This window comes from Callithrix jacchus, chromosome X, assembly GCF_049354715.1.
Source record: "Callithrix jacchus isolate 240 chromosome X, calJac240_pri, whole genome shotgun sequence".
NCBI lineage: Eukaryota > Metazoa > Chordata > Mammalia > Primates > Cebidae > Callithrix > Callithrix jacchus.
The window spans coordinates 68,746,883-68,761,377 of NC_133524.1; the positions used below are offsets into that span (position 1 = coordinate 68,746,883).

The window sequence follows — 14,495 nt, forward strand, 5'->3', positions numbered from 1 at the left end:
GGATGGGGGTGGGAAGGCATTCTAAGCAGAGGGAACAGAATGCTTAGCATGAAACATGTTCATAGAACTACAAGTAGTTATCGACAGCTGGAATGCACGGAACATACATAGTATAGTGATCACAAGCTCAGAATCAAATGCTCATTTTAAAGTGATCGCTCTGGCAGCAGTATGAAAGGGGCGATGCCAGATAAGCCATAATGGAGGCCAAAACTGTCACTGAGGCATTGGCAGCAGGGATGGAATGAGTGATATATCTTGGTGACTGATTGGATAATTGAAAGGGAGTGGAACCTAGGTTTCTGATTTGAGTGACTGGATAAATGGTGATGCCATTTACTGAACAGGTAGAGGGTGGAAGCTAGGGGAAACAACTAAGCTTAGTTGGAAGCATGTTAAGTTTGAAGTATGGTATGTATAAAGTATGGGATTTGTATAATCTTGGAAGTAGGTGAGATCACCCAGGAAACATGTGTAGAGTCAGAGTATGGAGGACAGACTCCTGGTGAAGACCAGTATTTAGGGGTAGTCAGAAATAGAAATCCTGAAGAGTGGTGTTTCTCAAACCAGAGAAGGGATTTAAGGAAGAAAAAAAGACAATATATTTACCACAGAAAATTAAAATAAGTCAAGCCCGAGAGAGAGCATTTGGATTTGGCAACTAGTAGGTCCCTGGTAACCTGAGCAATCAAAAACAGTTTTAGCAGAGTAGTAAGATTGTAATCCCACCAGCACTGGGGCAAGGAACAAATGGAAGGTGAGGAAGTGATGATAGAGATCATAGACTACTCTTTTTTTTTTTTAAACATAGAGACAGGATTTCTCCATGTTGGTCAGGCTGGTCTCAAACTCCTGACCTCAAGTGATCCGCCTGCATCAGCCTCCCAAAGTGCTGGGATTACAGGCATGAGCCACTGTGCCTGGCCCATAGACAACTATTTTAAGAAGCTAGGGAGAGGGAGAGTCTTAAGGTGGAAAATAAGTATACCTATGTAGGCCTAGGGGAAGGAAGAAAGGATAATTGTTGGAAGGACCTGTGAAAACGGGAGAGGGTGTTAGCTAACATGGGTGGAGACACTGCCTTGAGAGATCTTTTATCCTGAGAGGAAAGAATGGATGTAGTTATATATCAGTGCATATAGGGAGATAGGAAATTGATGAGTTCTCGCTTCATAGCTTCAGCTTCCTCTGTGAAACTGTAAGATCACCCTTGTGACAAAAGTGAAAATGGGACTAGGGGCTTGAATACTTGTCCTGTAGGGTATAATGAGAAACTGGAAACAAGCTAAATGTCCATCAGTAGCAGAGAGTTTGAATTATGGTATATCCATTCAGTTAAAAAGTGTGCAGCTGTTAAAAGAATGAGGAAAATCAGCTGGGCGCAATGGCTCACACCTGTAATCTCAGCCCTTTGGGAAGCCAAGGCGGGTGAATCATTGGACGTCAGGAGTTCAAGACCAGCCTGACCAACATGGTGAAACCCCATCTCTACTAAAAAAAAATGCAAAACTGGCCAGGCATGGTGGTGTGGGCCTGTAATCCCAGCTACTCAGGAGTCTGAGGCAGGAGAGTTGCTTGAACCTGGGATGCCAAGGTTGCAGTGAGCCGTGACCAAGTCATTGCACTCCAGCCTGGGCAACAAGTGAAACTGTCTCAAAACAAACAAACAAAAACAAAATCTATATGTGCTAGGTGAAAAGATATTCTTGGGAAAAAATTAGTAGGTAGTGATGATTTCATTTGTTTAGAGGGCAAAGGGGAAGAAATCCATGTTTATATACCCAAAGAAAAGATGGGGCAAGATGTACTTCAGACTGTTAACATCTCTTAAGAGTGAGGTGGAATCGGGAGTGGGGATTCATTTTTTTCACTTCAGACCTTTCTAAGTAAGTTTAAGCAGGCTGGGCGTGGTGGCTCATGCCTGTAATCCCAGCACTTTGTTGGGGCCAAGGCAGGTGGATCACCTGAGGCCAGGAGTTTGAGACCAGCCTGGTCAACATGGCAAAACCCCATATCTACTAAAAATACAAAAATTAGCTGGGTGCAGTGGTACGTGCCTGTAGTCCCAGCTACTTGGGATGATGAGGTAGGAGAATTGCTTGAACCTGGAAGGTGGAGGTTGCAGTGAGCCAAGATTGGGCCACTGCACTCCTGCCTGGGTGACAGAGTGAGACTCCATCTCAAGAAAATAAATCTAAGCATTTTTGTTTTTAATTTTATAATAGTCACTGATGAAAATGGGAGTTGGAGCTGACCAGGGATCCATGAAAGGATTACTGGATGCTTTATGTACAAGGGAGGTTGAAGACTTAATTTAAAATGGTACCAATTTATTGTGGTGTGATTTTTTTTTTTTTTTTTTCCTCCAAAGGTACTTAGCATCACCACTGGTCAGGGTGTAGAAGTACAGATGGTAAAGCAGTCTGGAGGGAAAACCTGGTTATAAGGAATAGATTGGTGAATTTCATTTCAGTAACCCTTTCTTGACTACTCTCTACCAAGCACTGTGCTAGGTTCTGTGAATACCGCTCATGGTCTAATGTTAGACAAGTCCATGCAAGAGTGTGATAAGTGAAATGATAAAATACATATGGCATACTTTGAAGGTACAGAGTAATCCCAACTCTGGATCTAAGGGAAACCTTTCCAGAGATTACTAGCTTGAATTAGGCAAAGAAAGCAATAGGGGCAGGGAATGGGTATCGTTGCAGGCAGAAAAAATAGCATGTGCAATGAGCATGTGACTAAAGAATTAGGAATGGTTAGAGCATGGTGCACATGGAAGGGCTGGCAAGAATTGAAACTGAGGAATTAGCCAGGGTCCAGATTTTGGAGAGCTCTGTATGCTTTGCTAAAGAATTTAGACTTTATCCTAAAGGTAGTGGGGATCTGTTGAAGGACTAGGATCATTTCAGCAGCAATTCAGAATGTGGATGGTAGGAGAGCAGGACTGGAAATGGTTATGGCAATCATTAGGTGAGACACAAGTTAGCTGTAAGGCAGGAACAGTGGTCAGAGATTTGAGATAATTTAGGAGGTAGAATATATTTAAGATTTGATAACTGATAAGATGTGGATATTTCAGTCAGTCAATACTCATTAAGTCTAATGGATACCAGGCATTATTCTAGATCAGGGGTATTCAATCTTTTGGCTTCCCTGGGCCACACATAAAATACACTAACAGTAGCTGAGGAGGTTTAAAAAAATGTCTGCATAAATCTCATAATGTTATAAGAAAGTTTATGAATTTGTGTTGAGCTGCATTCAAAGCCTTCCTGGTCCGCATGTGGCCTGTGGGCCACAGGTTGGACAAGCTTGTTCTAGATACAACAATAAATAAAACAGCCCCTTCCCTCAAATAGCTTAGAATTTAGTGAAGGAAGGAGACAGTAAACAATAGTGAGAAGTACTGTTTAGAAAATAAAAGTGGGCCGGGCATGGTGGCTCACGCCTGTAATTGGCCTCCACTTTGGGAGGCCGAGGTGGGTGGATCACCTGAGGTCAGGAGTTCAAGACCAGCCTGGCCATCATGGTGAAACCCCATCTTAAAATAAATAAATAGAAAATAAAAGTGATGTGAGAGGGTGTGGGTAAGGGTGCTAGGTTTTTTGTTGTTTTGAGACAGGGTCTCTGTCACCCAGGCTGAGTGCAGTGACCTCGATCACAGCCTGCTGCAGCCTCAGCCTCCTAGGCTCACGTGATCCACCTCAGCCTCCTGAGTACCTGGGACTACAGGCACGTGCCACCACACTCGGCTAATTTTTTTTTTTTTTTTGTATTGTTTGTAGAGACAGTCTTGCTATGTTGCCTGGACTGGTCTTGAACTCCTAGACGCAAGCAGTCCCTTCTGCCTTAACCTCCCAAAGTACTGGGATTACTGGCATGAGCCACTGCACCTGATGAAGGGTGCTAATTTAATGGTCAGAGAAGACCTTGCTGAGCAACTTGGCATGCAAATATACATGTATTACTTTGGCAAAGTTAAAACATTTTTTTAAGTGTGAAAAGGCAAGCAATAAAAGAACCTCAAAAGATACTTTGAAAGACTGACCAGAAAAGTATGTAGAAACCGGGATATACTGTTTGTAGGGAAGCCAAAGAAGGAAGGTTTCAAAGGATGGAGTAGTCAGCAGTGTCCAGTACTTGTAGAAAGGTCAATCAGATAAGGACCGAAATTTGTCATTTGGATTTGGCAACTGGTGAGCCTGGTGAAAACAGTTTCTTTGGAATGGTGGGTGGAGCTGAAATCAGATGGCAAGTAGGTTGAAGAATTTAATGAAAAGAAGTAGCAACAGTTTCTAGGAGCTTGATTTGATTAAATAATAGCTATTATTCTTTGTGCCAGCCTCTCCACAGAGAGCTCTACTTACCTGACCTCATTTAATCCTGAACCATCTATGAGATATGTATTATCATTTTACAAGTGAGGGAACTCATTCAGCGTCATACAGATAGAGGGATTAGCCTTGGACTGGAGAAGGACTCTCTTTAAGGCCAGAAAGATGCATATATGTGCAGTAGGAAGGAGGGTAAAACCATGCCCTTGCACACTGTAGGCCCTGTTAAGTTTTGGCAGCCTGGCATGGTGGCTCATGCCTGTCTGTAATCCCAGCACTTTGGGAGGCTGAGGCGGGAGCCCATGAGGATCACATGAGCCCAGAAATTTGAGATCAGTCTGGGCAACATAGAGAGACCTTGTCTCTAAAAAAATATAAAAGTTTCATTTTTATCCTAAGAGTCATGGGAAATTTTCAGTGGGAATGGGGTAGAACCTGAGAAGACCTCAGGTTTATGTTTCCAAATCAGTGTAAATAGCCAAAAAGTTTTTTTTTTTTTTTTTTTTTTTTGAGATGGAGTTTCACTCTTGTCACCCAGGCTGGGGTGCAATGGCACAATCAGCTTACTGCAACCTTCACCTCCTCGGTTCAAGTGATTTTCCTGCCTCAGCCTCCCGAGTAGCTGGGATTATAGGCATGCGCCACAACGCCCAGCTAATTTTTGTGTTTTTAGTAGAGACAGGGATTTGCAATGTTGGCCAGGCTGGTCTCGAACTCCTGACCTCCTGTGATCCACCACACCTGGCCATCCAAAAAAAATTTTTTTTCCTATGGGTAGTTTAAACTTCATTTACAGATCTAGGGTCTTGGGAATTACATTACAATATTTGCTAAATATAATTATCTTTTCCCTTCCCCCAACTTTGAAAATAAACAACTGGTGTGCTTGTTAAAAGCACACTGATTCTAGGCCTCAGTTCAGCCTTCTTGAGTCAGAATATCTACTGGAGAAGAGGTGGTAGTCTGTATATTTTATAGATGGCCCAAGTGATTCTTACTTGAGAAGTTTGGGAAACTGAGCCAGCAACATTACCAAATTAATGTTATTCTCTATATCAGCTGTTCTTAAACTAGTATGCATCAAAATGCAGTAGAGATCGCTTATTGTGAAATTTCCATTCCTGGGCTTGGAATGTACATTTATAATATGCACACCTGTAATTCTGATGCAGATAGTCTCTAAAACAGTAGCGACAGGCTGGGTGCAGTGGCTCACGCCTGTAATCCCAGCACTTTGGGAGGCCAAGGCAAGCGGATCACCTGAGGTTGGAAGTTCAAGACCAGCCTGACCACCAACATGGAGAAACCCTGTCTCTACTAAAAATACAAAATTAGCTGGGTGTAGTGGCACATGCCTGTAATCCCAGCTACTCAGGAGGCTACGGCAGGAGAATCGTTTGAACCCGGGAGGCAGAGGTTGCAGTGAGCCGAGATCGTGCCATTACACTCCAGCCTGGGCAATGAGAATGAAACTGTCTCAAAAACAAAAACAAAAAAACAGTATCAACATTATTAATAATAATCTTTTGGTAAATACAAGTACTTTAGAAGAAATATATAAAAATTACCAGGTATATCATATTGCAGGTTTATCCTTTGCTTTTTGGTTAGTAACTTAATAGTTGAGGTCTTTTTAAGTAATGAATTGCTCTTAACATTTTATATTTCATCTGTCATACATAAATTATGATTAAAATTACATAAATTATGATTTAAATTCTACAAGTTAGTTTAAATGGATATAAAAGTTTGAAAATGGTTTCTTTTAAATTTTGCCTATATAGGTTTGGATTTTCCACATTTGGGGGACTTGGAATACAGTGTTTTCAGTCAACTCCGTATTACAGCATTTCATCTTGTTTAAATATCCATTCATCTTGATTTACAATAAAATAAAAATTACACTTATATCTTGTGTTTGTGATTCTATTATGTAGTGCATAAGACCTTCCATTAACCAGAAATTTGGTTATCTTACAGTATATGTAAGAAGTGGTCAAATAGAGTAAACAGTTAAATTACATTTGAGTAGTTGGAGGCCATGTTATATCAATGATCACAAAATTATGCTCTCCTTGTGTTTCCTTCTTCCTATGAAATCAGGAATACTTTAAAGGAAAGAAAAGGCCATAATGGGAAATTGGAAACATAAATAGTCAAAACTAGAGAAGTAGCACTCTCTTGGCTATAAATCAGTGCCTTAGTGAACCACTGTTACAGATGAAAATGTATAAAGGACCATCCTGGGCAACATAGCAAGACCATGACTCTACAAATATATATATATATATATATACACACACACACACATATATAAAGGTAGGGGAAAAGCTTTAGAACCACTTACTTTGTCCCCTATTTCTGACAGGGCTAGAAAGTAACCTTTTCAACTTACTTGACTATGCTATTTAAAATAAACTATGACACAGTCAGATGAAAGCAGAACAAATACTTGAGAGCTCTCAACAGCTCCAAGTACTATAATACAGTTTCTTGATATATTTCCAAAATTCAAGTTTAAAGTAAGAATCGGGGGTTTTAAAAGGTTTGCTTTTCATTTCATTTTCTCTTCATTGTTTTAAACTTCGGAATTCTAAGTCAACAGATTTAAGATCACCAGAGTAATTACGGGTTCTCCTAATTTTAAGCAACACATATCAGATTGGGCAGAATTTGTTTACCAGAAGGTGTAATATAAATTTTTTAAAAGGTAAGACAAATTTCTATTAGGCTAGGCATGGTGACTCATGCCTGTAATCCCAACACTTTTGGAGGCTAAGGTGGGAGGATCTCTTGAGGCCAATAGTTTGATACCAGCCTGGCAACGTAGGGAGACTTCCCCCACTATCGTCTCTACAAATAATTTTTTTTTATTAGCTGGGCATTGTGGTGCATGCTTGTGGTACCAGCTACTCGGGAGGCTGAAGAAGGATCACTTAAACCCCAAGAGATTGAGGTTGCAGTGAGCCATGATCATTCCACTGCACTCCAGCCTGGGTGACAGACCCTGTCTCAAAAAAAATTTCTTACATTTAAACCGGAAGGTGTTCCCTTTAACTCAATTCTGGCATGATTATTTTTAATTGATATTTAGAAGTTGTTCCATAGTAAATATATCCATTCCATTAAAATACATTTTTATATCCCAGTGTAGCCAATTGACCTAATTTCAAGGGCTCTTCCTTTTTTTTTTTTTTTTCCAGACAGAGTTTCGCTCTTGTTACCCAGGCTGGAGTGCAATGGTGTGATCTCGGCTCACCACAGCCTCTGCCTCCTGGGTTCAGGCAATTCTCCTGCCTGAGCCTCCTGAGTACCTGGGACTACAGGCGCATACTACCACACTCAGCTAATTTTTTTATTTTTAGTAGAGACGGGGTTTCACCATGTTGACCAGGATGGTCTCGATCTCTTGACCTCGTTATCCACCCGCCTCGGCCTCCCAAAGTGCTGGGATTACAGGCTTGAGCCACAGCGCCCGGCCGGGCTCTTCATTTTATGACATAAATTCTAGGTTTTTCCATGCAAACCTCTAATTATTAAAGTTTCGAGCAATTAGACTGCTTTTGCTATCAGTTGGAGCTGTGTAAATAGGACTGCCTGGAGCTTTCCCTCGATGTCAAATCTTACCATAGATAATGCCCTGAAACTTCAGAGGTAGTCTCTCAATAAGTGGCCTGTAAGTGGCCAGGTATGGTAGCTCACGTCTGTAATCACAGCACTTTGGGAAGCTGAAGGAGGAGGATTGCTTGAGCCCAGGAGTTGGAGACCAGCCTGGGCAAGATGGTAAGACCCCATCACTACAAAAAATACAAAAGATTAGCCAGGCATGGTGGCATGCCCCTGTGGTCCTAGCTACTCGAGAGGTTGAGGTGGATCGCTTGAGCCCAAGCAAGAGGTGGAGGTTGCAATGAGCCAAGATCATGCCACTGCACTCCAGCCTGGGCAACAGAGTAAGATCCTGAATCAAAATCACGTGTGTGTGTGTGTATGTAAACGTAAGAGAGGCTATGCTGTCCTGTCCCCTCCCTCCAATATAAATCACAAAATAACTGCAAATTCCCATTAACTCACTTTTTTTCTCCAACATAAGCTAATCTTGCACATTTTGCCAGGGACCTATTTGCTTGCCTAGTTTGAGTATGCTGCTATAGACTGTTCAGAGACGCTCATGTCTATGATTTAAAAAATAAACTAAGTGACTGGTGACATTGTTCTCAAATTAAGATAGTATTAGTACCTAAGAACATGGCTTTGAAGTCAAACTCCTGTGCTTAAACTCAGACTCTTTAGGCAAGTCACCTGAGCCTTAGTTTCCTCATCTGTAAATATAGGACACTAAGATGGTTGTAAAGATTAAATGAAATAATTTATTGTAAAGTGCTTAGAATAATGTCTGGCACATAGTAACTATTCAGTAAGTGTTATTTTATGACATATAATAAATAATGAATGTAGGAGAAGAGAGGTGGATCTAATTATAATAATAAATAAATAAAACTGTTGAGAGTATATCCTCTTAGAGAAGACCAGTTGACCATCCAGTTAGTTGACCACTGATAGCATTCGTCGTAATTCATGTTTTCAAGTCTCACCAATCAGGTGTGTCCAAACCTTAAATCAGACTGATATCTAAACATTGACTATTAAGAATCTACAACGAAAACTTTAACAAATAGGCAAATACTCATATTTGTTGATTGGCACATTCTCTCCTGGTTGGCAAATCTACATGTCAGAAGATCAGAAGACTTTTTTTTGAGATGGAGTTTCACTCTGTCACCCAGGCTGGAGTGCGGTGGCACACTGCAGCCTCTGCCTCCCGGGTTCAAGTGATTCTCATGCCTCAGCCTCCTGAGTAGCTGGGATTACATGCACATGCCACCATGCCTGGCTATTTTTTGTATTTTTAGTAGAGACAGGGTTTCACCATGTTGACCAGGCTGGTCTCAAACTCCTGACCTCAAGTGATTCGCCCGCCTCAGCCTCCCAAAGTTCTGGGATTACAGGTGTGAGCCACCATGCCTGGCTGACCGAAGACATTTTAATCAGAATATTGCTCAATGAGAAAATCAGAACCAGGCAGTGAGTTGGATTTTATTTTGAACTTTTTGCTATGGAAAATTTTAAACATACTTAAAAGTAGAAAGAGTATAATGAACCTTCAAGAGTATAGTGAACCATTATCAAGCTTTAACAGTTAACAACATTTTACCAGCCTTCTTTCATCTATTCAGCCTCCACCCTTTTTTTTGGAAAGGTGCTATGGTATCTTAAATCCCAGGCATTTTATTTTACCAGTAAATTCTTCAGTATCTCTTATAGAAAAAAAATTCTAAAATTAGTAACTCTTCTGGCCAGGCACAGTGGCTCATGCCTATAATCCCAGCACTTTGGAAGGCTGAGGCAGCAGGATTGCTTGAGCCCAGGAGTTTGAGACCAGCCTGGGCAACATAGCGAGACCTCCATCTCTACAAAAAGATAAATAAATAATAATAAAATGGGCTGGCATAGCGGCGCATGCCTGTACTCCTAGCTACTTGGGAGGCTGAGGTGGGAGGATCGCTTGAGCCCAGGAGTTCAAGGCTCCAGTGAGCTATGATCACACACACCAACCAGTGCACTCCAGTTTAGGCAACAGAATGAGATCCTATCTCTAAAAATAAACGCTTCTACCTTTATAATATTTATCAAATAAGTAATAATAATCCCCTAATACTATCTAATACCCAATCTATGTCCCATTGTTTCTAAAATGTCTTTATATGTTTGGCTTGTTGAAATCAGGATTTAGACATTATCTTTGAAGTCTTTTATATTAAGAGTTTAGCCCAGGCGAGGTGGCTCCAGCCTGTAGTCGCAGCACTTTGGGAAGCCGAGATGGGCAAATCACTTGAGGTCAGGAATTGTAGAACAGCCTGGGCAACATGATGAAACCCTATCTCTACAAAAAGTACAAAACTTAGCCAGGCATGGTGGCATGTGCCCATAAGTCCCAGCTACTTGGGAGGGTGAGGCAGGAGGATTGCTTGAGCCTGGAGGCAGATGCTGCAGTGAGCCATGAGCCCACCACTGTACTCCACACTCCAGCCTGGGCGACAGAGTGAGACGCTGTCTCCATAGACACACAGACACACACACACACCCCCAAAAAAGTCCCACCAATCTTTTTTTTTCTTTCATGAGCTAATTATACAGGATTTTTTTTTTTTAAAAGGCATTTATTTCTCTTTCTTTTTGTTTTTCTTTTGATGCAGTCTCCCTCTGTCACCTAGGCTGGAGTGCAGTGGCACAATCTTGGCTCACTACAACCTCTGCCTGGCAGGTTCAAGCAATTCTCCTGCTTCACCCTCCGGAGTAGCTGGGCTTACAAGCACCTGCCACCATGCCCAGCTAATTTTTTTATTTTAATAGAGACAGGGTTTCACCATGTTGGCCATGGTTGGCCAGGCTGGTCTCAAACTCCTGACCTCAGGTGATCCCCCCTCTTGGCCTCCCAAAGTGCTGGGATTACAGGGGTGAGCCAACTTGCCCAGCCTAAAAATGGCATTCATTTCTTGAGGAAGCCAGGTAACTGAATTTCTCACAGTATGGCTGATTGTACTCCCAGTATTTTTCTGTACTATCAGTGGACATTTAGACCATTGATCCAGTAGGCTGAATTAGATTCAGGTAAAAATGATTTTATTTGTGTGGATCAAGTTGCTTTATAAGTGATGGTGTATGCTTCCTATTGTATCACATGAGAACGCATGTGATGTCTGGTTGTTGTGTTCAATGATTGTAATGCCTGGTTATCATCAAGCACCCATTTTCTCTATAGGGATGCATTTCTACCAGGACACTCCCCACTTCCAGAGAGTGCTGGCGAATATTGATAAATTTGGCCTGTATTCTGGACTCTCATCTGATGACTTGCTTACTATCCTTATTCTGCTAATACATCATTTCATCAGATAGAGCTCAGTGTAGTTGCCGAAATAGAAGCGTCTTACCTACTGACACCTACTGATTTATTTGGGGTAATCCTGTGCTTATCTCAAAAAAACTTAATTGATTTTAGAGTGTTAAAAATCTCACAGATCCCTTCCAAGGATGGCTTATTTTAGAAGCCTTTCATTTTTCCTTTATTACTTGCTAATAATTATTTTTATTTTTTACAGACATAGTCTGTAAAATAATTATTTTTATTTTTTACAGACATAGTCTCACTCTCCACCCAGGCACAATCACAGCTCACTACATCCTTGAATTCCTGAGCTCAAGGAATCCTCTCACCTCAGCCTTCTGAATAGCTGGAACTACATGCTTGTGCCATCACATCTGGCTAATTAATTTTTTTGTAGAGACAGGGGTCTCACTATGTTGCCCAGGCTGGTCTCAAACTCCTGAGCTGAAGCAGTCCTCCTGCCTTGGCCTCCCAAAGTGCTAGGATTACAGGTGTAAGCCACCACTCCCAGCCTTGGTTTTTAAACTATGAAATATTCCTTCAGAAAAATAAAATAATGAAGAAAAAATAAAATAAAATATGAAATAGTTCATGTGTAAAATAATATAGAATAAAAAAAGTCCTAAATAATTATCATAAAATATTATCATAAAGTAATATAGGATATATTAGGTATGGAAAATAATAAAACCATTAAATGTGTACCTACCACCTAGCTTAAGAAATCACATTTTCCTTCAATACTTTTATTTTGGATTAATTTTAGATTTTTTTTTTTTTTCCTGAGACGGAGTCTCGCTGCGTCACCCAGGCTGGAGTGTAATGGTGCGATCTCGGCTCACTGCAACCTCCACCTCCTGGGTTCAAGCAATTCTCCTGCCTCAGCCTACCGAGTAGCTGGGATTACAGGTGTGCGCCACCACGCCCGGATAATTTTGTATCTTTAGTAGAGACAGGGTTTCACTATGCTGGCCAGGCTGGTCTCAAACTCTTGACCTCATTGTCCGCCTGCTTCGGCCTCCCAAAGTACTGGGATTACAGGTGTGAGCCACCGCTCCCTGCCTAATTTTAGATTTATAGAAATATATACTCTTTACCTGGCTTCCCCTAATGTTAACATACTACTAAAGGCACATTTATTAAAACTAAAAGATTAGCATTTGTACAATTCTTTAAACTATAGTCTTTATTCAAATTTTACTAGTTTTTTCACTAACATCCTTTTTCTCTTCCAGGATCCAATTCAGGATACCATGTTGCATTTGGTCATTATGTCTCTTTTTGGTTTTTTTTTTTTATTGTTTGTTTATTTTTTTATCTTTTCGTGATATTCAGTTAGGATTTCAATGTGGAATATTATGTCTCTTTAGTCTTCTCCAAACTGTGAATCTTCTCACTCTTTCCTTGTCTTTCATGATATTTTGGAAGAGTACTGGCCAGCTATTTGTAGAATGTCTTTCAATTTGGGTCTGATAGTTTTCTCATTATTAGACTAGGTAGTGTATTTTTGGGCAGAATACCACAGAGATGAAGTATATCTGCATCATGTCAGGTGGTACACATAATGTCAACATGACTTATGACTGGTGATATTAACATTGATCAGTTGGTTAAGGATCTGTCTGCCAAATTTCTCCACTTGATCTTAGCCAAAAGGCTGAAAGCTGAAAAGCAATGCTAGATTTCTCCACTATAAAGTTGCTGTTGGCTGGGCCTGGTGTTTCATGCCTATAATTCCAACACTTTGGGATGTCAAAGCAGGAGGATCACTTGAGGCCAGGAGTTTGAGACCAGCCTAGGCAATATAGGGAATAGAACCCCCCACTGTGTCTGCAAAACAATTTTTTTGGTGGTTGAGTGGGGACAGAGTCTCACTCTGTCACCTAGGCTGGAGTGCAGTGGTGCAATCTTGGCTCACTGCAACTTCCACCTCCTGGGTTCAAGCAATTCTTGTACCTCAGCCTCCAGAGTGGCTGGTTCTACAAGTGCATACCACCACGCTTGGCTAATTTTTTGTACTTTTAGCAGACATGGAGTTTCACTGTGTTGGCCAGGCTGGTCTGGAACTCCTGTCCTCAAATGATCCTCCCACCTTGACTTCCCAAAGTGCTGGGATTACAGGCATGAGCCACAAAACCTAGCTGCATACACTGATCTTTAGAAGCAAGTCACTAAGTCCAGCTCACACTCAAAAGCGGGGGAAATTAAGTTCCACCTTGCAGTGGGAGATATATTCAAGAAGTTGTGGACATATGTTAAAACCACCATAGTCATTAATAAATTTTTGATACATCCCTTACATTTTGACTTGTCCTAATTTTATCATTACCAATATTGCCTGCACTATCATCCACCTCATATTTCCTCATCCATGAGGTTATTGTGAGTTTGCCTTCTTGAAAACCATAAGGTACAACAGTTTCCCAGACTTGTCTGGTTATAATCACCTGCGGTACATTGGTTTCCAAGCCCCTCCTCTAGAGTCAGATTCAGTGTGTCTGGGGTATGATCTTGGAAACTAATTTTAAAAGCAACTCAGGCCGGGTGTGGTGACTCACACCTGTAATCCCAGCACTCTGAGAGGCTGAAGCGGGCAGATCACCTGAGATTAGGAATTCAAGACCAGCCTGGCAAATATGGTGAAACCCTGTCTCTACAAAAATACAAAAATTAGCCGGGCATGATGGCAAGTGCCTGTAATCCCAGCTATTTGGGAGGCTGAGGCAGGAAAATGGTTTGAACCCAGGAGGCGGAGGTTGTAGTTAGCCGAGATCCCACCACTGCACTCCAGCCTGGGCGACAGTGAGACTCTGTCTCAAAAAAAGAAAAAAAAAGCAACTCAGTTGATTCTTACTGTAACACAAATTTGAGAAGCACTGGCTTATGCATCATTTCTCTTTACTCCCTGTTTTCTATTAGCTAACCATGGACATAGACCTCACTATTTTTTTTTTTTTTTTTTTTTGAGATGGAGTCTTGCTCTGTGGCCAGGGTGGAGTACAATGGCCTGATCTTGGCTCACTGCAACCTCCGCCTCCTAAATTTCAAGCGATTCTCCTGCCTCAGCCTCCTCAATAGTTGGGACTACATGCACACACCACCACGCCCAGCTAATTTTTGTATTTTTAGTAGAGACGTGGTTTCACCATGTTGGCCAGGCTAGTCTCAATCTCTTGACCTCGTGATCCGCCCTCTTCAGCTTCCCAAAG

General features: G+C 41.3%; 1 protein-coding gene across 10 annotated transcripts in view; it reads left to right on the forward strand.

The window, feature by feature from the left end:
- The window catches only part of TAF1 (TATA-box binding protein associated factor 1), a 97,342-nt gene extending 91,094 nt beyond the window's left edge, over positions 1-6,248 (forward strand). For all 10 annotated transcript variants that reach the window (XM_054251249.2, XM_078364193.1, XM_078364187.1 and 7 more), the window contains one exon: positions 6,125-6,248. In XM_054251249.2, coding sequence (XP_054107224.1) covers positions 6,125-6,221 — 97 coding nt within the window. In that variant the 3' untranslated portion in view covers positions 6,222-6,248. The remainder of the gene's footprint in view (positions 1-6,124) is intronic.
- The last annotated feature ends 8,247 nt before the right edge of the window (positions 6,249-14,495 follow it).